This window comes from Ictidomys tridecemlineatus, chromosome 4, assembly GCF_052094955.1.
Source record: "Ictidomys tridecemlineatus isolate mIctTri1 chromosome 4, mIctTri1.hap1, whole genome shotgun sequence".
In the NCBI taxonomy this organism is placed as follows: domain Eukaryota; kingdom Metazoa; phylum Chordata; class Mammalia; order Rodentia; family Sciuridae; genus Ictidomys; species Ictidomys tridecemlineatus.
In genome coordinates, this window is record NC_135480.1 from 167,353,470 (window position 1) to 167,377,232 (window position 23,763).

At 36.8% G+C, this 23,763-nt stretch overlaps 2 protein-coding genes across 3 annotated transcripts in view; one reads left to right on the forward strand and one right to left on the reverse strand.

Annotated features, from left to right (window-relative positions):
- Positions 1 to 13,433, reverse strand: part of Plaa (phospholipase A2 activating protein) — a 33,067-nt gene extending 19,634 nt beyond the window's left edge. Inside the window, exons 1-4 of one of the 2 annotated variants that reach the window (XM_078047726.1) lie at positions 12,891 to 13,433; positions 5,108 to 5,301; positions 1,302 to 1,402; positions 1,095 to 1,215 (exon numbers count right to left, since the gene is read on the reverse strand). In XM_078047726.1, coding sequence (XP_077903852.1) covers positions 1,095 to 1,215; positions 1,302 to 1,402; positions 5,108 to 5,301; positions 12,891 to 13,039 — 565 coding nt within the window. In that variant the 5' untranslated portion in view covers positions 13,040 to 13,433. The remainder of the gene's footprint in view (positions 1 to 1,094; positions 1,216 to 1,301; positions 1,403 to 5,107; positions 5,302 to 12,890) is intronic. The other variant, XM_005334190.5, reaches the window with a different exon arrangement.
- Positions 13,434 to 18,281: 4,848 nt separating this feature from the next.
- Ift74 (intraflagellar transport 74) overlaps positions 18,282 to 23,763 on the forward strand; it is a 71,732-nt gene continuing 66,250 nt past the window's right edge. The window contains exons 1-2 of the mRNA XM_005334189.5: positions 18,282 to 18,486; positions 22,421 to 22,560. Of these exons, the coding sequence (XP_005334246.1) occupies positions 22,441 to 22,560 (120 nt within the window). The 5' untranslated portion in view covers positions 18,282 to 18,486; positions 22,421 to 22,440. The remainder of the gene's footprint in view (positions 18,487 to 22,420; positions 22,561 to 23,763) is intronic.

Genomic DNA, 23,763 nt, shown 5'->3' on the forward strand with positions numbered 1-23,763 from the left:
TTCAGTTATGGCAATATTTTCTATTCTTCAGAAGTTATTTTGCTTTAATCACATTGTTTTCTAAATTGTTTCCTAAAACCTTTCAGAGACAGTACTTTGACTCCAAAAATTCTTCATGTTCACCTAACAATTCCTTTTTAATTTTTCTTTAACAAGAATAATTCATAAAAGTCACAATATTCAAATATATCAAAATATATATTAAAAAGTAAGTGTTTCCTAAGTTTAAGGACAAAACGTTTTCTGATGTTGTGACCTAATAAAGAAAATGAGAAAATAAAACTTTCATGTTCAGTATTTGTTGATTTACATTTGTTATCCTAAATTAAAGACTTGATATATAAATTGTAAATACTGATGCAGAAAAGAGAGGGATACTTAATTATAACTTATTATTTTCCACCTATAGTTATTTTTATGTGTATGAAGGGACTTTTTACTTTTATTTTTTTCAAAGTATTGTCCAGGGTAGTGATGAACAAAACTTACACTGAAATTAAATACCTCTCAAATAAATAAATCAATTATATTAATACTAGACAGTAGAGGGGCCAGGGCTCAATCTCCAGCACCAAAACAAACAAATTATTAAAACTTAGACAGCAGATACCTCAGTGTAGTTGTATTCTATGGAAACCCACAAGATTAAAAAAAATCTAAATTTTATTATTATTAAACAATGTACTTCAACAAAAATAAAGGCAATAATGATGCTTTCACTCAGTTAAAGATTATACTGCTGACCTACCATCAGTAAGGATGCTTCAATTTTCAGCCTGAACCTGTTAAAATGACAATAAAAAAAAAAAACACAAAAAAGCATACACATTTTATAGCACATCAGACAACTTTTTATTAGTCTACACCTGATTGTTTTATGAGATTTCATTATAACATTAGAAAAGATACTAAACAGTAACTGTCAGAAAATTACATTTGTCCAAATTAGCTGGCTCATAAATACTGATGTTTTTCAAATGTCATTTTTAAGCTTCTAATTTGTTGAAAAAAATATCATCTGAGCAACTAAGAAGTAATAATAATGGAACAATATAATAAATTTAATTATAATTAAATTGTCTACCCCATCTTACCTGAAAAAGTCCTCTCACACCTTCCAGCCTTCCACAGCTTAATAGTTTTATCTGCTGAACCAGTTAACATTAAGCCCTGTTCAGGTAAAATCTTTACTGCCCACACAGCAGCAGTATGACCCTGTGGGTAAAATGAGTATCAGTTTAAGTTGCATAGAATTATCATACTTGTTTATTATCTAGAATATTCACACAGACTTACTGTACCTGTAAGGTCATCATGCATTTGTCATTCAGCCAGACTTTAGCAGTTGTGTCCCATGAGCCACTAAGTAATGTCCCAAATTTCCCAGATGATAAACTACAAACTAGGGGGAAAAAGTCATTAATTAATACACTTTCATAGAGAAAAAATGCTTAACCTTGCAAATTATTAAAGTATTGTAATTTAATTTTTTATTTTGTAGTTGTAGATGAACAGAATGCCTTTATTTTATTTATTTTATGTGGTGCTTACAATCGAATCCAGTGCCTCACACATGTCAGACAATTGCTCTGCCACTGAGCTATAGCCCCAGCCCAATTATTGCAATTTTAAAAACACTTTGTGAAGTGAATACCCAACTGAGGTTCAACTCAATAGAGATGAAGAATGCAGTGGTCAAGAGCACAGGTTCTGGTGGAAGAATGCTTGGATATAAACTGTGTGACCATTGGGATAATGAATGCTTAACCTTAGATTCCTAGTCTGTAAAATGAGGGAACAGGACTAACTGGGCTGCATAATTCCTTCTGGCTCTAAGAAACAACCATAGGAAAATAATGCAGGTGATTTTTGAAACCCTGTTTATGTAAATATTTAGGGTCACTTTCAAGAAAATGACAAAAACTAAAACAAAACAAAAACCTGCAACCAAGATCAAAGTTCAACCGTATTAGAATAGATAATTAAATGCTTTACTATCTCAATGTAAAATTATGCAGGCTCAAAATCATAAATATTAAAAATTATCTTAGAGGTCTAGGGTTGTGGCTTAATGGTAGAGCGCTTGCCTACCAAGTGTGAGGCACTGGGTTCAATCCTCAGCAGCACATAAAAATAAGTTATTATGTCCATAAAAAGCTAAAAATACATTTTTTAATTATCTTAGAAAAGGACAAGTATTCCAGAGAATCAAAACAAAGCCACAAAGAATGAGGGTTGTAACCTCTCTTGTAGGATCAGGAGGAACTGATCAAAAAAATCTCAGAGTAGGAGGTTCTTGAAATAATCACTCCTTTGAATTTCAGAATGGCAATAGACAAGAAACTGCTATTTTGCACTGCTTCTTTTTCTTAATGGGAATGTTTGCTCTTCCCCATTCCACAATAGTATATAAGTATGGGTGATATAGGTGCTTTAAGCTCATATATCTCTGAATTAAAGAGGAACTACATATAGACCTGATGTAGAAACAACTAAACCACATTTCCCTGATTTTCAGAATACTATGCATCACTTCAAAGTACTTAACTTTGGGCTTTATGCTGTAACTGAGTGGGAATTTGGACTGTTTGGGAGGTGGGTGTATTTTGCCTACAGAAGGGAAAACAATCTAAGTAGCTAGTGACCAGAAGGCACACTGTGGTAGTTCTCCCTTTTCAAGCACATAAGAGGATGGTATTTTCCTCCTGTTTATGAAGTTGTCCTTTCATTGATGCAAAAACTGCTAAAGCACAAGTAAAGATAAAGCCCCTATCAACCTGAGTCTCTGAGAAAATCTGGCAGAATCCCTTTACTGATTCATGTTGAACATGTAAGGTGAATGAGATATATTCTGTATTATGTCACATCTGGGAATTATTTGTTACTATGTTGTATAAGAACCTCGCCTACCCTGATTTATATGTTAAAACATTTGAAAAAGTAAGTGCTTCCCAGACCTCCTGCAACATATAAAAAAGGGTCCTTAACTTTAGAGTAAAAATTAGGTGGAAAAGGAAAGCAGGACAAAGAGTAGTAAGTAAAATCTGTAACATGAGGTCTTGAAAGTGGGTTAGTGTTGAGCCTCTCTCTACACAGCAGAAGACAGAAACCTTGACTGAGTATCATCAGCTAAGTTACTGAGTGCTTACCATGTGTCCAACACTATAAAAAGTATATTCCTGTTTGCAACAACTTCAGAAACCAGATATTACTCCATTTAACAGATTAGGAGACTAAAATTCAGAGAAATTAAATTATTTTAATTTGGGGATGAAAAGAGGAGTGGGAAATGAGGTCTTGTTATATTCCATAGGCTGACACCAAACTCCTATAGGCTCAAGCTACAGTCCTGCCTCAGCCTCCAAGTAGCTGGGACTACAAAGTACCCACCACCATGCCAATGAAACTAGATACTCAAGAATTGCATAACTAGTCTTTGCAATGAGAACACAAAACATCCTTATGATGCATAATGTATCCACATACACTTGTTCTTAGGAATAAACACTGAAAGATATTACTATACAAATAAATACACAAACTACTGTGTTTAGATGTTGAAATTAAAGTGAATTTTCCCATTTATATGAAAAGTTGCTTTTCAAATAGTTAAAATTCTTTTTTTAAAGACTGACTTAACACTTCTGTAATACTTCATTATTCTTTGTTTAAATTCAAGTGCCAAGAGGGCCAGTAAATTCAATCACTGGAATGTTCTATTATTACTGCACTTATGTACAGAGTACTTGAAGTGCATTGGAAATAACTTAAAAAAAACTCTTCTTTTGGATCACTTTTCTAAGGTAGAATAACTTACCTCTAAAACTTTTAAAAATGATGTGCACATTTATTTATTTATTCATTTATTTATTGTCTATGGCAGCTGTTGTACTATAGTGGCAGAACTGAGTAATGATAGCAGTCATATGGCTTGAAAATTCTTAAGATATTTAGTATGTGATCCTTTACAAAAAAAGTTTAATTATCCCTGTTTTAAAGTTTACATTTTGCTATATTTGTAAATAAAATGGTATATCAAGAATTTCTTTTAAAATAACAGTGATAGAGGGTAAGATAAAAAAAAGGTCACTTGTTGATAATCTTTTAAAGCTATATAAATTCATAGATGGAAGGGATTATTATATTTTTCTCTCGTATATATGATTATGTGATAACTCATTATAGAATACCAAATTTTGGGCTGGGAGTGTGGCTCAGTGATGGAGCATTTGCCTATCATGGGTGAGACCCTGGGTTTAATCTCCATCATGCACACACACACAAAAACAAAACAAAACCCCTAGTATCTATTTTGTATACATTTACAGATTTCTATAAAAAAATTGTAAAAATCTGTTTCACTCTGTGTGAAATATTTTACACATACAAACATTTTACAAATTTTTCAAAGGAATTAAGTTTAAAATATCTATGGGTAATGTCCCAAATTATTCCAGCCATAAATATAAAAATAAGTCTGTGTAAATGGACTGATCAAGCTTGCCACTTCATAACAAAGAGCTGTTCTGCTATATATAAATCCAGAATCACCACAGAACCAGGAATATATACAAATTATGGGAAAATGGTATTTACAAGTTTAAAAATATTCAATACTGATATTAGATTAGTAAATGCATTTCTTCCTGGTCTTCAATTTGCTGCAAAGAGATGACAGCCAAAAGATAAAGACATATTCTACATAACTTCACTACACAAAATAGTAGAAGATCTAATCCATGAAGTATATTAAAATTATACAGCCTCTTCCTTTTATAAATAAATACTTTATTTTTTATATATAGGCTGGGGTGTAGCTTAATGGTAGAGTGCTTGCCTAGCATGCATAAGGCTCTGGATTTGATCCCCACCATTGTAAAATAAAACAAATCATATATATATATATATATCAGCATATCAATCTTTAAATTCACAAGTACATTTGGAACAGAGATTTCACAGAACTAAAGTGACCGAAAAAGTTTTGCACTATCAAGCCATAGCTATAGATGAAAGAAAAAAAAAACTTGGAAAAAATAAATATGTAAATATTACTTTCAAGGGGATAAAAACTTCAATTAGAAAAACACCAAAGTGTTATACTCACCAGTATTTTTGTGACCTTTCAAAATATAAAGAGGCACTGGACTGTCCAGTGAGAAAATGCAAATATTGTGGTCATTTCCTCCAGTGGCAATCAGTCCATGAGGGTACATGTCACTTGAGGGTATGATGCATACACAAGATACAAAATTAGAGTGGCCACTCATACAGTGCATTTCTGTAAAGCCCCTGTTAGGACTAGAAAAACAAGACAATTAATAGATAAACATTTGTCCTGTGCCCTACCCTAGAACATAACTGTCCAAGTATTCATTTTCATTTTGCATTCATGCTGAACTTTAGAGTATATACTACTTTACAAATCCATTGTTATATATTAAGTGAACTTGATAAGACAGTAGAAATGATCAAGTCTCAGTAAAAGAAGAAAGATGAAAAAAAAGTGAACAGAGCCTCTGCAACCTGTAGAAAACAATCAAGAGAACCATATACATAAAGAGGGAGAGAAGAGAGAATATTTAAAGAAATAATTGCTGAAAAAATCCCAGGTAAGAAAATATACATCCAGAGAAGCTCAACAAATTTCAAGACACAGACACCCACACTGAGACACATTTCAAAGGGAGAATCTTGAAAGCACTAAGAAAGAAATAACTCATATAAAGATCCTCTCAAGATAATGGATCTCATCAAAGCCTTTTGAGAGGAAGGTCTAGGGTACATAGCTCAGAAGTAGAGCAGGTGCTTAGCATGTGCAAAGCCCTGGATTCAATTCCCAATGCATGCACTGGCACACATACACAACTTTGGAGGCCAGAAGGAAATGTGTCAATATATTCAAAGTAGTAAAATAAAATTTAAAAAAACCCTTCACCCAAGAATCCTATGCCCTGCAAAACTGTTCTTCAAAAGGGAAGGAGGACTTAAAACTTTCCCAGATAACAAAAGCAAGGGAATTTGTTACCAGGAGACTTTCCCTACAAGAAATGCTTAAAGGAGTCTTGAGGAGTAAAATGAAAGGAAATCAGACAATAACCCAAAGGCATATGAAGAAATAAAGATCTCAACAATGATAAATACATCTAGTAATACAGCAGTGGTTTGCAACTCTATATTTTGCTTTTTACAATTTAAGAGACTAATACATTTAAAATAATTATTAATGTTTTGGAGTGCATAATGTACAGATAAAGTTTTTTGACACCCACAACCAAAAGGAGGAGAAACAGTTGTGAAGGAGCAGAATTTGTATGTTATTGAATTTAACTTGTATAAATTCAAATTAGAGTTAAAAGTTTGGCATGTTCAATGTAATTCTTATGGTAACTACAAAGAGAATAGCTAAGAATCTACACAAAAGGAAATGAGAAAGGAATTTAAATTTTTATTACAAAATATCAACTGAACACAAAAGAAGACAGTGATGCAGGAAATGAGGAAGAAAAAGCTATAAGGTATACAGAAAATAAATAATAAAATGCTATCAGTAATGACTATAAATGTGAATGGATTAAACTCTCCAATCAAAAGACAGATGGGCAGAATGGTTTAAGAAATATGATCTAATTATATGCTGTCTACAAGAGACTCATTTTTGATCTAAAAACAAACACAATGGAAAATTCCATGAAAACAGTAACCAAGAGAGAACAGGGTTAGCTATACTAATATAAGACCAAATAGACTTTAATTTTTAAAAAGTGAGACATACATTATTATATATTAATAAAAATGCAATATGGCAAGAATACAAAACAATCAGACACTTATACACCAGATAACAGGCCATCAAAATACACAAAGCAAAAAGTGACAGAACTGAAGGATAAATAGTTCTACAATAATTGCCGAAGACCTCAATACCCCATCTTCAATAATGAATAAAACAACCAGACAGAAAATAGGTACAGAAATTAAAGGCTTAACACAATAAACCAACTAGAACTAACAGAACACTTCACCCAAGAACAAGACTCTTCTTGTGGAAAAGAGCACGATGATTTTTCTAATCAAAAAACTAAAACAGCCAGGGATGGTAGCTCATGCCTGTAATTCCAGGGACTTGCAAAGCTATTACAGGAGGATTGTGAATTCATAGCCAGCCTCAGCAACTTAGTGAGGCCTTAAGCAACTCAGCAAGACCATGTCTCTAAACAAAACATGAAAAAGAGCTCGGGTGTAGTTCAGTGGTTAATGCCACTGGATTCAATTCCCCATATATATATATATATATATATAAAAAAAAAAACCATGATCCAGCTATCCCATTTCTGAGTATATTTCTAATGGAATGAAACCAGAGTCTTAAAGAGATATTTAGACAACCATGTTCAGCATCATTATTTACAATAGCTAAAATGTGGAAGCAACCCAAGAGTCTATCAATCAATGAGTAGATAAACAAATGTGGTCAACACAAACAACAGAATTTTACTTAACTTCAAAAAGGAAAGAAATTCTGACAGGTTCTAAAATATGAATGAACTTTTGAGGATAAACTATATGAAAAAAGCCAGTTACATAATGATGGTTACCATGAGCTAAGGAAAGGAAGCATGGGAATTTATTATTTTATTTTATTTTATTTTATTTTTATTGGTTGTTCACAACATTACAAAGCTCCTGACATATCATACTTCGAACAATAGTTTCAAGTGAGTTATGAACTCCCATTTTTACCCCAAATACAGATTGCAGAATCACATAGGTTACACATTCACATTTTTACATAATGCCATACTAGTGACTGATGTATTCTGCTACCTTTCCTATTCTCTACTATCCCCCTCCCCCCATCTTCTCTTTCTATCCCATCTACTGTAATTCATTTCTCTCCTTATTTTTCTTCCAATTCCCCTCACAACCTCTTTTATGTAGTTTTTTATAACAATGAGGGTCTCTTTCCATTTCCATGCAATTCCCCTTTTCTCTCTCTTTCCCTCCCATCTCGTGCCTCTGTTTAATGTCAATCTTTTCTTCTGCTCTTCCTCCCTACTCTATTCTTAGTTGCTCTCATTATATCAAAGAAGACATTTGGTATTTGTTTTTTAGGGATTGGCTAGCTTCACTGAGCATGATCTGCTCTAATGCCATCCATTTCCCTGCAAATTCCATGATTTTGTCATTTTTTAGTGCTGCGTAATACTCCATAGTGTATAAATGCCACATTTTTTTAATCCATTCATCCATTGAAGGGCATCTGGGTTGGTTCCACAGTCTAGCTATTGTGAATTGTGCTGCTGTGAACATCGATGTGGCAGTATCCCTGTAGTACGCTCTTTTAAGGTCTTCAGGGAATAGACCAAGAAGGGCAATAACTGGGTCAAATGGTGGTTCCATTCCTAGCTTTCCCAGGAATCTCCATACTGCTTTCCAAATTGGCCGAACCAATTTGGAGTCCCACCAGCAATGTATAAGAGTACCCTTTTCCCCACATCCTCTTCAGCACTTGTTATTATTTGACTTCATAATGGCTGCCAATCTTACTGGAGTGAGATGGTATCTTAAGATGAAGTTATGAAGCTGGATGGTGGTAATAGTTGCATACCTCATAAACATACTTAATACTACTGAACTTTATACATAAAAATGGTTACAAAACTAAATTTAGTTAGATAGCTATATATTTTATATTTTTTTCAGTTGTAGATGAACATAATACCTTTATTTTGTGTATTTATTTTTACGGGATGCTGAGGATCAAATCCAGTGCAGAATGCATGTGAGGCAAGTGCTCTACTGCTGAGCCACAACTCCAGCCTCCTAGGTGTATTTTACCAAAATAAAAATAAATGGGGCTGCGGGGGGGGGGGGGGTTATGAGCACTATAAATCTACAGAAATGGGGAAAAAGCAAAAAACAAGAATAAGGATAACCAATAGAAAATCTTCATAATTAGTTGAATCATATTAAAAAATCTTCAAAGGAAGATAATTGGTAGTAGCCAATTGTTGTTCACTCCATTTATGAGAGTTTTTAAAAATGTTATTTTGAAAACATTTATCAATAAGCCCAGAGAAAATTTTAAAATAATACATGTTGAAAAATCTATAGTATGGGTGGTAGGGTTGGTGCACATCTGTAATCCCAGCTACTTGGGAAGTTGAAGAAGGAAGATCATAAGTTTGAGGCCAGCCTCAGCAACTTACCAAGATCCTGTCTCAAACAAAAAATAAGAGTTGGGGATGTAGCTCAGTGGTAGAGCACCACTGGGTTCAATCCCCAGTACTGGGGGGGAAATAAAATCAATATTAGGTAAATTACTAAGTCTATGTATATGTGTCCTTTAGCACTTCTTGGCATAAATGTCTGTATGCATCATCCATAGTGGTCTATGAATTTTGTAATGGTGGAATCCAGATCTGATTTTTCTTTATATTTTCCCAAATTACTAACACAATGGTTTACATAGTAAGCATTAAGTAGTACAAAAATGCTTTTAAGTATTAAGAAAAAGAAAAGACTGCCAACCACCCCAGCCTGGCAACTATACCCTTCTTGTACTCTGCATACGTATGAAACTTTTACTTAGAAAAGGTTAGTCTGAATGGGGGGGGCACCAGTCTTGGAACTGTGAGAAACAGGTAATTTCATACTGAAGCCCAAGATTACCAAAAACAAAACACCTGAGGCTGGAGATCAGCCCAGGGAAATAGCCCCACCAATTAAGTTCAAAATCAACAAGTGCCAGCTAAGAGCACAGAACTTCCCAAGAGCTTTTTATTTCCATCTTCAACAATAAGGACACAATACAGATTACCAAACATCTGAGGAAATGCCTCCAGCATAACATGAGTCCCCCCCCCAAAAAAAAACCCAACCAACCAACCAAACAAAAACAACCCATCAATTTGGAGGAAACAGACCACTCAGGAAAAATAAAATAAAATAGAAAAATAAAAATCATTAAGATCCTTGAAAATACTGCAACCATGAGACAAAGACAAAATTTCACAAATAAGTCAAGGTAATTCCATAAAAATTATAGCCAAAAAGAGAAAGAAGCTATTGTTTTAAATGGGAGAAAAACAAAAAGAAATTTAGAAAATAAGTCCAATATTTGAATTTCTAAATTTTTAAAATCTTTTAAAATTAAATACTGCACAGAACACATCTTTATATAGAGAAATAGACGTAAAATGTAAGAATTAGGAGTTAGATAAAATTTTTGCCTTTGAGAAAGAGAAATTTGAGGTGCAATATGAAGGGAGCAGGAATTGCTTTGGTTTCCTAACAAATCCCACGGATATACTGGATGAAGAACCCAAAGTACTGAGTTTACAAGAGGGAGAAGTCACTTTATCCTTAGCATGATCAGAGAATACTGAATGTATGAATTTCAACCTGCAGTTGTATCTTCCAATATGGATAGTTTTCAAAAGGCAAAGATGCTCAAGCCTTATCTCATCTCTCCCAACCCAGAAGTGATGACAGACTTGGGAGATCCAATTTAGTACAAAGACAGCTTATGAAAATCTGAAGTAATATGAAATAGGAGCAGGTTGGCTGGCTCAATTTTATGTACTACTGAAAAATAGTGTCCAAAGGACCTTCAGAAGGTCCAGAGACTTTCTGAGTTTTCAATGGATTTCAGTTTAAGACTAGATATCTGATTTAGTCCATCCTAGAAGAGAACTCTGTCTCTCCCGAGAAAAAAATTCTATTCTAGTTCATCCCTATACTTACTACCTTGAGCTAGAACCATACTGACAATGTACTTGTGAATACATATTTCATTTACTACCTGACAGTCTTTCATTAATTTATTAATATCCCATGAAATAAAAACTGTCAGTATGCCAGCCTTGTGAACCCTTTTATAACACTAAAGGTGTAGTTTGAGACATTCTAGTTAGGAAGCATAAAATGTCAATCACCTAGTGAAGGAGATGTTCTAACCTGAGCGCTGGAAAGAGAAAAATAATCTTGTATCAGTAATACCTCAATATCTACCCCTGTGCCTGGCAAAATGCAAGTTTTTCATATAAATACCTGAATGTATTGGGGGAAAAATAATGTGATTTAAATCAGTTCTCAAATAGAAGATTAGAATCAGTTCTCAAATACAAGATCATTTTAGACCAAAGTTCATCAAGTTCCTAGATTATGCAACATTTCAGTGATTTAAACTTGTCAACGTGGCACAGTCCTACAAACATATAAAAGTTTAATGACAGGATTCCACTATTAAAATAGGCATCTTCCTACAATGTTTATATCCTTCTGAGCATGTTTTTACTGAACTTGATTCTATGCATTTACTTTTTGTTTTGTTTTGTTTTGGTGCCAAGGATTGAATTGTGTTTTCTTAGTATACATTATCACTGAGATATACAGCCAATCTTTAAAAAATGTATTTAATTAGTTATGTTTGGAGGACCGTTTTAAAGTCTCAAAATTAATCATTGTTCTCAAATACACAAACAGCTACCTAACATGTTATAAGCGGTTTGAAATACCACAGAACCTTAAAGAGTTAGAAGAGACCTTTAGAGATCATTTTATTCAAGTCAATACAGGAATTTGCTGTATAATTTCCCTAGTCTAATCTACCATCATGTGTAGGCTGCATTACTGCAAAAGCCTCCAAACAGATCTACTTTCACACTTGTCCTTTTCCAATTTATTTTCTATCAGTAGATAGCAAAAATTTCTCAACAAGAAATCCCATCAAACTCCCAACTATCTGAATGCTTCTACCTCTGAACTCCATCACCTGGTTCCTGCCAGGCTCACCTCACCATTTATATCCTCCTGTTACACAGGAACTTTCCTTTTTCTCAATACAGGGCCTCAGTGTTCCTCCTGCTGTCCAGGCTGTTCCTTCATTTTAGGTCTTCCAGCTCAACCATCCTCATTTCTCCCTCCCCAAGACCAGCACAATCCATCTCATGCTTCTGATGTCAGCTTTAAAAAACAAAAACATCTCCTGGAGAAGCTTCCTTTTTAACACTACCCCCCCCCCCATTCTTTATCTGTATTCTTCATAATACATATGTCAATTCATCTTCCTCAGCAGATTAAGAGAGTTCCATAAACATGTGAATTGTCTGTTTTCTCCCAATAGTTATCAATTGAATTTAAGAATGGTAACCCCAAATCTGAAACCTCTAGTGATGTGAGACTTATCAAACAAGGTAAGTAACCTCAATTACAATCAGTTGTAAACCCTTAAACTTGATCTGGACCTTTTAATTTATTTATTTAGTTTGAGAATTTAGCTGATAAAACTTTGAAGGCAATGAGCCTTCCTCAAGAAAAGAGCATACCCACACAGCAATAAGCATTTTGGGGGTATCATCCACGTGATCCATCACAGAGCCCAGACTAAAATACTCTAACCGGCACCACAAAGAGAGGAGTCAATGCAACCTTCTGAAATGCAATTTTTGAGATCTAAAGGAAGACTACAGAGCAACTTCTAGGAAAAAAGAAAAACAACAAATCACCAATATGAAAGATGCTTTCACATTACCTCACTTAGGAGGGTGCACCTGGCATCAGTAAATTTTCAACTCTAAAACAAACTTTGGAAGATATTCTGCCAAAACTGAAACCCTCAAATGTAAGAGGATCCTCCAAGGTCACCAACTCGTGAAGTGGTCAAGTTAAGACAAGGCGGCAGGTGTCTGGTCCTCCAAACCGGTACTAGATCCACTTAAATCTGAAGTCTTACACTGAGCGCCTAGAGTGCCACAGCTCTGAAAATCGGCTGGGACCTGGGAACCGAGGGCAGGAAACGAAGTATACAGCCCTGAAGGGTCGCTCTTCCTTCCCTGCGGGAAGCCCGCAACGAAGCCAAGGGCAGCCCAAGTCGCAGCGCTCACCTGTCCGGGGCCCAAAGGCGGGTGGTGCGGTCTCGGGACACCGACACAAAGGCCCCCGGCGGATAGAGGCAGCACACCAGGCCCCGCACGTCCAGCTCGTGGCCCGGGAGGGAGCAGCTCAGCCGGTACCTGGCGGCGCCGCTCGCCATGGCCCGTGTGGGTCGGACGCCCGGAACCCGGGCACTGAGCGAGTTCCGTCCACAGGGCACACCTGGCGTGCACTGGCTGCCGCGGGAGTTGGGCCTGCAGGTGAGGGGCGACGGGAGACCGGAAGAGCCTGGGAGCCGGTGCGGAAGGGCGGCGGGGAAGGGGCGCGCCGAGCGAGCCGAGTGACACAGCAACCCTGACTTGCACGCCGGAATTCATCATCCGCCTCAGCCCGCCATGACGCAGAGTGTGTGCGTCCCGACTGTCGAGGCCGACTCGGGGCTGCGGCTTGCTCCCCTCCCGCTCTCTGGATCGCCGGCGGAGGAAGGGAGAACCACGCCTAGTCTTTCTGTGCAGGCCGAGCCCGGTGCTTTGCTTACTTGGTCCCTTGCTGTGCCTTGGCGGAACTGTTTCTTGTAATACGGGATTCGCGCCAGGACTACAAATCCCACAGTGCCGCACGTCAGCGGGGGTGTGAGCGGCCGGCGAGCCGAACCCGGATATTTTAAATCTGGATTCTCCGCGCTGCGCCCTGCGTAGCGGTGGAGATTGCTTCGTGACTCCTTTTTAGGGCTTACTTACCCCATTTTCTCCCCACCTTCTCTACGGAGTCTCCTGAGATTTTTACAAGGTAAACGTTGTTTTTCAATGAAAACAAGAAACCCTTGGAGTCAAACTAACCTCGCTTGCCTCGTTTCAAATTATCCCAGTCTCCTTGCCCAGTGCCATCAGATTAGCTAATGAGTATGGTGGTCCGTGTCCGTTCTTTCAGGCAGTATGTACATTCGTCTGGTGGCTTTTTGCTTCTGTAGATCTAGGGTGGGCCTGAGAATGTATGTTTTAAGCACACCCGGGTGATGTTGCCTGTCGTCGTTGGACCACGTTGAGTGCGACTGTCCACAAGATTTGTCCTCCAACAATTTCCCTCCCACCAATTTCACTTCGCCACAACCCCTTCTAAATTGCCAAGTCCAGTTAGCGCCTTTCTCACTTTTTTCCTCTCAAAATTCTCATTCGAAGTTTGGAATCACCACTTTTCTGGTTTCTGTTTCTGATTTTAGTCTTGAAATGTTGACATCTTAATACTTGCTTTGCTGTAGCAACTTCTTCCTGGGTGGACTGTTTACTATTGCTTATTTCTAAATGTATATCCCCTGATTGATATCTCCAAACTCTAGATCCGAATTTCTAGCTATTAGAAATCTCTACTTAGTAGTTTCCTGCTTTTTGAGGCGGAGAAGGGACTACCGGGGACTGAATCACTGAGCCACATCCTCAGCTCTATTTTGTATTTTATTTAGGGACAGGCTGTCACTGAGTTGCTTAGCGCCTTCCTATTGCTGAGGCTGGCTTTGAACTCGTGATCCTCCTGCTTTAGCCTCTGGAGCCCTTAGGATTACAGGCATGCGCCACCGCGCCCCAGAGTTTCTTGCTTAAATTTCAACATGATTCTAGACTCTTTACCCCTACTCTCCAACCAATTCTACACATTAAAATGGGATTATCTTTCTAAAAATTAGATTGTGTTATTCCTTCGTTCAGTAACTTTTGTTTTCCATTCTTGAGTACAGCAATATACAAGGTCTTTTATATCTTCTTTCCAGATTCATCTCTAGTGCCTCCTCCCATCCCTCAACCATATTGACTTTAGCACCATTCCTGAACACATCATGCTATTCATGTTTCCATGCTTTTTGTACGTAATCTTAAAAAACAAATGAAAAAAACCTATAATGCCTTTTACCACCTGTGGCATTTCAACATCAGTTTATCATCTTCTGGCTCTTCTGTAGACCAGTGCAATTTTGTTATCTTCAATGTAATATTCACTGAATTTTAACACATAAATGTGTGTGTCTTTTCTACCAGACTAAATTTCCTTCTGTCATCTCAAATGTCAACCATCTAGATGATATATATATAAACTAGATGATATATATACCAGATCCTCAGTGAACCTTTCTCCACTGTACAAAGCAATTTTCAGTCTTTTAGTCCTCACAATAACCCTGCAAGGCAGTTGGTTTTATTACTCCCATTTACAAATAAAGAATTTGCCTCATTAACAACAAACAGATCAGCTGTTGAATTGTGTGATTGTGCACACCTGTAATCCAATGCTAGAAGCTGAAGTAGGAGGACCCCAGGTTTCAAGCCAGTCTGAGCAATTTAGTGAGACCAGGTCTCAAAATAAAAATGAAAAGGACTGGGGGTGTAACTTAGTGGTAGAGCACCCCTGGGTTTAATCCCCAGCACCAGAAAAAAATATATATTAATCAACAAGAAGGCCATTGTGCTATTGCTCCTGCACTAAAGCCGAACTCAACAGTAAAAGGAAATTTAAGCTTAGCCAATCAAAAGCTGCCTAATTTTCCTCTGGACTTTCTGAAGGGAGTCTCCTGTGTAATCAGGGAATACATGGAATCAGTGAGGGCAGAAGATCAGCCAACTTTATCTAACAATCTCATATATGACACATGTTCAATAGTATTTTTTAAATTAGTTAACAACTGAAATAAATCACATAGCAAGAATGTAATGGAGCTCAGACTAAACTTAAGTTTTGTGAACACAAAACTGAGCTCTACAATATTTTAGATGTTAAGCAATTCATACATTTAAAACATTTCCTTCTTACTCTCCATCTGTTTACGAAGTGACAAATTCTGGATTCTCCTGCCATGTGCCTGAGGGCATGTAGGACTACTCTAGATGATGTTACAAGTTTTTTTTTCCAGAAAAAAACAGGATAGTTACCCAATCCAGACCAAACATTAAAATTTATGTAAACTGAGTTATGCATTACAGTTTTGATTCTTAGTATGATGCCAGGGCCTTACACATGCCGGGCAAGTGTATCTCTGAGCCATGTGTCCATCCCATTTTTTAAATAATCAAATAATGAGATTTTAGGGCTCTAGTATTATTTAATCAGTGTGTTTAGATTTTTTTCTAGTCATTTGCTGTAACAAACACTGTTCAAATGAATAACCTTGGTTATGAACATATGTGCTATATATGTACATGAATCCAATAAGAAGATATGCTGAGGGCTGGGGATGTGGCTCAGTGGTAGAGTGCTTGTGCAGCATGGGTGAGGCACTAGGTACAATTCTCAGCACCATATATAAATAAATAAAAACTAAAAAAGTTCATTGGCAACACAAAAAATATTTTTTAAAAAGAATATATGCTGAATTGCTAGAAGTGCAATTGCTGGTCAAAGGACATGTATATTTTCATAGCCATTTTTTTCCATAGACGCTCCCACCAGTGGATCTAGTATTTTTTCACTTGATGTGAATATTCACTAACACATTCATTAATATCTTCTGTTTTTCTGCTCTCGAAAAATTTAATGATGCTATTTCTGAAAGTTTGGTTTTTTTAAAAAAAATCTACATTCATACTGCAAATGTCCATATTTTTTGACTTTTTTCTTCTGTGGGCTCTGGAATAACTGACCTTATTCAATAACAAGTAATCTCTTGGTTGTTATCTTAGGGTTAGTCAAATGACCAATAGGCCAACCAGACTATGGAGATATATATATATATATATATATATATATATATATATATATATGTATATGTGTGTGTGTATAATTCTTTGGCTGAGACTGGTTTCCTCTTAGTCTTCTAAATAGCTGGGATTACAGGCATATGCCACCACTCCCAGCTTCAAATAATCTTTATTCTGCTTCTACATAAACTCTATAAAATGTTTGCCTTCAGCCACCTCTAACAGAGTCCTGAACCACTTCTGGTTTACAACTGCTGCCTGCTCAAACTCTTTAAACTTTTCACATGCTGTTATAATTTAGAAATGGGGTGTCCCTCAAAAACTACTGTCAATGCAGGAATATTTGAAGGTGAAATGATAAGATCATGAGAGTTGTAACCTCATCAATCCATCTTAGTTGGAAGACTGACTAGGTCTTACCTCTAGGCAGATGGGCATGGTTGAAGGAGGTCAGTCAGTAGGGGAATGCCCTATTGCTTTCTGCTCTATCCTGACCCCACAAGGAGCTGAGTAGCTAGCTTTACTCCACTGAATTTTTCCACCATGATGTTGTACCTCACCTTGAACCCACAGCAATGAAGTCAGCCACCAGTGGACTCTCTGAAACCATGAGCCCCAAATAAACTCTTCTCCTTGAAGTTATTCTGATATTTCATTTACAGTGATGCAAAAGCTAACTGAAACATATGCTAGAGTTTATCTTTCAAAGTTTTTTAGTAGGAAAAACACAGGGTGCATTGGAGATGTTAAATAGGGAAGAGGCAGAGGGAACTGAAGATTATTCATTTTTAGTGCCAGAGAATTCTCTGAAGAAAGAACATATGGGTTAAGACTTGAATGATGAACAAGACTTTTGACAGTGAAAAGCACAGGAATAGGGATTCCAGGAAGAGACAGTTCCTGTCCTGAGCCAGACAGGAACTTAATACACAAATACTCTTACAATAAACTTATAATTATTTACATAACTTAGTCACTTATCTATCCCCAACCACACCCCTAGCACTGGGGATTGAACACACAGGCACTCTACCACTGAACTACATCCCCAGTCCTTTTTATTTTGAAAAAAAAGTCTTACTGATTTGCACAGGCTGGCCTCAAACTTGGGATCCACCTACCTCAGCCTCCCAAGTCACTGGGATTACAGGCATGTGCCACCACACCCAGCTAATATCCCTGTATCTTAAAAACAACAGAATATATCTTCTCTCTCCTTCCCCAGCCCCTCTGCTTCTCTGCTTCTGTTTATGTCCTGCACTGCGCAACCTTGTGCCACCATGCTATTCTGCCATGATTTCCCTCTTGAGAACAGCACTAAGAACAAGCACTGCTGTCTGCAACAACATACTGATGCTGGACATTGGTTGCTACAGATAGACCTTTGCAGTCTTAGACACTGGGTGTACTTGCCAAGGCTTTCACCCTTTCTTAAGTAAACTCCCTAAAGTCTGGTTCTTATACATGTCTGGGGTATGAGCATCAGATTACATAGAATCGGTTCAGGTCGGGCACTCAGAAGTCCCACTTATTGTCAAGAAAACCAAAGTGTCTCAATACAATGTTCTCTTTTTTTTCTAGTCAACCTGCCTGTTGTCATTTCTTCCAAAAAAATAATTGAAAAAAACAAGGCTAGTTCTCGAATATCGCGATAAAAGTTTGATCTCGTTCGTTTGTGGGTACCGGGATCTTAGGTCGAGGATTGACCAATCAGGCGCAGGGCCCTTCTTCACTCCACCCCGGTTGCCAGGATACGCAGCGCCACACAGCCGTAGCTGGTTAGGCCTGAGGGCCTGAAAAGCCGCCCTGAGTGTCCAAGAGTCGCGGGCAGGGAAAAGCTTGCTGGTGAGTTCCTCCGCAGTGACGGCCTCGGAAAGAGTGGAGCGCCCTGAACCCTGGCCATCGCCTTCCTTCCGCGACGGTGGAGGTGAGAAAGCCCAGGTTCCATCTCTTCCTCTCACATCTTTGTGCGCCAGTTCTTTATTCAGGCGGCGCTGATTTTATCCAATTCTTCAGCTCTTAGGGGTTTGTTTTGGGCCCCTTGCCCGGCCGCTGAAGTTTTCTATTCCAGCAAAGGGTGCGCAGAGATCTCCAGGAGTCCCCTGAGGAGACCCTCCAAGCGGGACTAGACGGAAGAATCCCAGAGCCTCAGAGAGAGTCCTTGTGGGCTGAAGGATTTTACTCAGAGGAGTAGATATGTCCTTTGGTTACGTGGAAGAGACTTAGTAACACTTGTGGGAATGGTTGATTTAGAGAGGACAGTGCCAAATGTGTTAGGTATGGTATCTGATCTTCACAATAACTCTACAAGGTGGAGCTCATGGCCACACTTTATTGTAGATATGAGGACACACATCCAGAGAAGCTAAGTGCGTGTCAAGATTATGCAGATAGTAACTGTCAGAAGTAAAGTTTGTATCCCTAATCTATGTGGCACCAACTGACAGGCACACAACTGTGATTGTGTGAATAATCCCGAAGGTTGTGTGAATATATGAATCCCAGAGTTTGTTACTACTGCCCCTCCTTCCCCTTTTTCTTAATCCCACTGAGACTAATGTAAATGCTAAGCCTTCCCCATTACCAGTAGAGCAGAGGCAAAGAAAATCAGATGGAATTTTTGTATATTGGCAGTTTTCTTGAAAGTTATCAGAAAAGCTAAAATGAGAGTGACTGATTCTGCTGGAAACCACAGTTTAATTGTACTAGCTCTTGGAGAAACTGTTTTAAAATTAAACCCTGTTCTCCTTTCAAAAACTCATTTCAAGAAATTCCCCTTTCCATTTGAAATAATGCTATGCTTTTTCTGCAGAGTTAAAAACGGCAGTTAAGTACACTTAACAATATGAGGTAATAATGGTATATCTGACTAGAAATTTCCAGTGAAAAAATGAAAATCAGAATTGGTGTCCAGTTTAAAGGACAGGAGGATAGATATCAATATATGAGTCATTAGCATAGTTACAGTAGAAAGTAGATAGTAGAAAGAATAAAAGCAAGTCAGGTGCGGTGATATATGCCTGTGATTTGGAGGCTGAGGTAAAAGGACTGCAGGTTGTGGGTCATCATGGACAACTTAACCAGATCCTGATTCAAAGTAAATAAATAGAAAGAGCCTGGTATGTATGCTACAGTACTTGCCTCACTTGCCCAGGATGCATGAGGCCCTATGTTTCATTTCCTAGCATTTAAAAAAATATATACTAAACATGGGAGCTGCCAAAAAAAAAAAAAAGCAAGAACTGGGTATAGGTTATAAAAATAGAGAAGCTATTTTAGTTTGCCATTTGTATTGTTTGTGAGCATCAGCATTTTTGTTTATTTTAAATTTTTTTATTAAATGCTATTTTTTATTAAAAGCTGATATATAAAATTGTACATATTAATGGGGTAACATGAGATTCAATATGTGTGTTATGTAATGTTTAAATTGGATTAATAATATCTATCTCTGCAAAGATAGATATTATTAATTAATATTAATATTAATTAATTAATAGATATTATTAATTAATATTATTATCATTTCTTTGTTTTGACTGTTAAGTAAAATTTTCCTCTTTGTTGTTGTTGTTGTTGGAATTGATACAGGGCTTTTTGCTTGCTAGGCATGTATTCTATCCCTGAGCTATACTCCTGACCAAATTTAGTAAATTTTTGTATTTAGCAATCTCTTAGTATAAGAGGAGATTGAAAAGATATAAAAGTCAACAAAGTTTCTGCCTGTCACTGAGACAGATGCTGAGGATATAAAGATGAATAAAATCCAGCTTTCCCTGTAAAGGGAGAGAAATACTTAGGCAGATCGTTAATATCAATTATGATAGATACATGTGCACAATGCATAGTAGCATATAGAACTGACCAACAAATTCAAATTTAAGAAAGTGGAGGGGGTTATGGAGTGATCATGGAAGGATTCCTAGAGAAGATAATGGGCAAGTTGTGTGTTAGGCAAGGGAACTAGTTAAGAGTCTGATGTAATAGTCCACTTGTGTAAGGGAGGCCTTGAATTGACCAGTGCTATAGGAATAAAGAGGAAGACACATGTTAAACAGTTAGTAATAAAATCAGTAGAACTATTTGATAAGCTCTGGGAAGTGAAGGAGAAGAGAAATCAAGGATGAAGTGTTTGACTTATGTACAGCTAGAAGATGGTGCCAAGAGAAAGAATAACTTGAGGAGATGATCAGAAGTTTAGATTTACGTATATTTATTTTGAAATATTTAGGAAACGTCTAAGTTGAGATGTTAAATAATTATTTGGATATAAACACCTTAAGCTGAGTGTGTCAGGACTGGAGATAAGGAGTTATGAATCTGCAGTTTTAATTATTAAAGCCCTTAGTGTAGATAAGGTGACCTAATGAGAGCTTAGAGCAAAAAAAGAAAAATAGGCTGGATGATATCTTGGGGAATGCTCTTACTGAAGGGCAGAATAAGATCTAGGAGACTGAAAAAGATGTTCAAAAGGAGAATATTATGGAGATGGTTTCATGTAAGAATGGAAACTAGTAACAGATGTCACACCCTTGGCAATATTTGCAGGGGTCATTTGAATGGAATAGTGGGCATCCAGGAAATAGGTCTTCTTTTTATGGGCGGGAGTACTTGGAATAGAACCTGGGGCCCTTTACCACTGAGCTACATCACCAGCCTTTTTATTTTTTTTAATTTTTTTTTATTGGAGCTTTATGGCTGTACATAGTAGTTGAGTTCATCCCAACAAACTCATACCTGCATAGAAATCGGTTTCAGTTTATGATCCCTCCTGTTCCCTCCCCCTTTTCTCTCTGATCTTCCCCACTCTCTTCTTCTAGTACACTTCCTTTCACTCCTTTATTAATTTGATTGGTTCTTTAAGTAATCTTATCCTTCCCTCCCCCTTTCCTTTATAATACTCTAGCTTCTGCAAATGAGAGAACCTTTTTTATTTTGAGACAGAGTGTTGCTAAATTGTTGAGAATGGCCTTGAACTTGTTAGTCCTCCTGCTTCAGTGTCCTGAGTCAGGCATGCCCACCATGCCTGGCAAAAACAGGGTTTTCTTAAAAGATTGGTTACATAAAGAAAGAATATCTGGGGGAGAGTTAGAGATGGTTGTAAGATCAAGAGATTAGTTTTTATGGTTAGCAAAAAACTGACTTAAGAGATTGGAGGAAGTTTCAAGAAATCAACAGAAATGGAGGTAATGCCCAAAGGAGATGGGATCAAGAGGGCAAATCAGAATAGAGATTGATCTTGATCGAGAATAGGGATGGCTAGGGAGATTGGAGGGCAAAATGGATTAGGTTAATTTGTGTATTCTAAAGATGGATGATAAAATACTTGATTTTCCAGTTAGTAGGAAATAACTTGTTGATGGTGGTAGGAACAGAAGTTGGAATAGAAATATGGTTAAGGATCAGAAATACGAGAGAGAGAGAGAGAGAGAGAGAGAGAGAGAGAGAGAGAGAGAGAGAGAGAGAGGTATTGTTAATTAGAGGAGCTTGTAAAATAACAGGGAAATAAGGAAAAATCATGTGGGAAATAAGGAAAAATCATGGAATAAATGGTCCTGTAGTTCTAAATGGAATATTAACCCATTATGCCCTGTTGTTCTATGGATCTTTGTAGGGCATTTAAGTAATTGTTCTAAGTTTTTATAGGTATCCTATGTATAGGATGATGGGACATAATATAATAGGTTAATGTCAAATTTGAACAAATCAAAGCAGGTTTAGCCTTATAGTGTTCCTGGAATGGTAATTTGCAAGAATAATTGTCATGAATTAAATGTTTGAAGAAAGGGTATAATGGGACAATTGTATCTTGCTATAAAAGACATCAAAGGAAAATTGAACTATTTATTGTTTCCAAACAGTGGTTAAAGTGAACATAATAATGGCCAGTAATCACAAAGCTTCAGCATCTCGCCCTGTTTCACGAGGTGGAATTGGGTTGACAGGAAGACCTCCTTCTGGAATGCGACCCCTATCAGGAAATAATCGAGTGGCAACTGGAGTAAGTTTAAATAAAACAAATCTGTGGAATGCTTATGCATATATCATGGTAGAAGTTGGAAAACTTCTCTGTATGAGAGATTCTGCTTTGTGTTCCTTTATTCATTAAGCATAAAGTTATATAAATGACTTTTTGTTTGTTTTTTTGTAATTTTTTGGTACCAGGGATTGAATTTAGGTATGCTTAATTACTGAGTCACATCCGCAGCCCATTTATTTTTTATTTTGAGACAGCATCTCACTAAGTTGCTTAGGGCCTCTCTAAGTTGCTGAGGTTGGCTTTGAACTTGTGATCCTCCTGCTTCAGCCTCCTGAGCTACTGGGATGACAGGTGTGCACCACCATGCCCAGCAATATGTTTGTTTTTTTGTAAAACATGTGAAAATATAAATATGGGACAATTTTGAGACGATACCACTGAGGGATGTTGCCCGCTGTTGCTGATCCTCATATTTATTTTAAAGCTACAATAATTTTAAATGGTACAGTGCATTGGTGCCAGAATCAAATGAAATAAAATAGACTAGAAATAGAATCAAGCATATGTAAGAATTAGTGATTAAGATGGCATTTCAACTTAGTTGTAAAAGCATAGAGTATTCATTAGAACATTCCAAAAACAAACTATTTGTTTAAAAAGTTTTTGATCCCTCTCTGACATCTTTTATCAGAATTCTAAATAGTTTTGAAACTTGATATTTTGAAAATATAATCACAGCTGCATTAGAGAATTTATATTTCATATAAACTTGATATAGGCTAGGACTTTCTAATAAGAACTGAAATGCCAAGTTATGAAAAGGAGAATAATTTCAAAGCATTTTTTTGGGTGCTGGGGATTGAACCCAGGGCCTTGTGTATGCAAGGCAAGCACTCTACCAACTGAGCCATATCCCCAACCCTAAGGAGAGTAATTTCAGAATTATATATTTGAATTAAAAAATTGAAAACACCAAGAAAAATGATAACCTGGTAAAAAAAATATTTATAAAAACAGAATTCATAATCTTAAAATGATATAACAAACTTTACTAATTTGTAAGAGTTTTTTCTGTATTAAGTCTATAAACCTATGTTTAATCAGAATTCCATGAGATTTCTTCTGAAGGATGGAAGGAATGCCACTATAAAATTATTTCAAAATTCATCTAGAATAAAAAAGCAAAACTAATAAGAAGCATAATTGCATAAAAATTTTTTATAA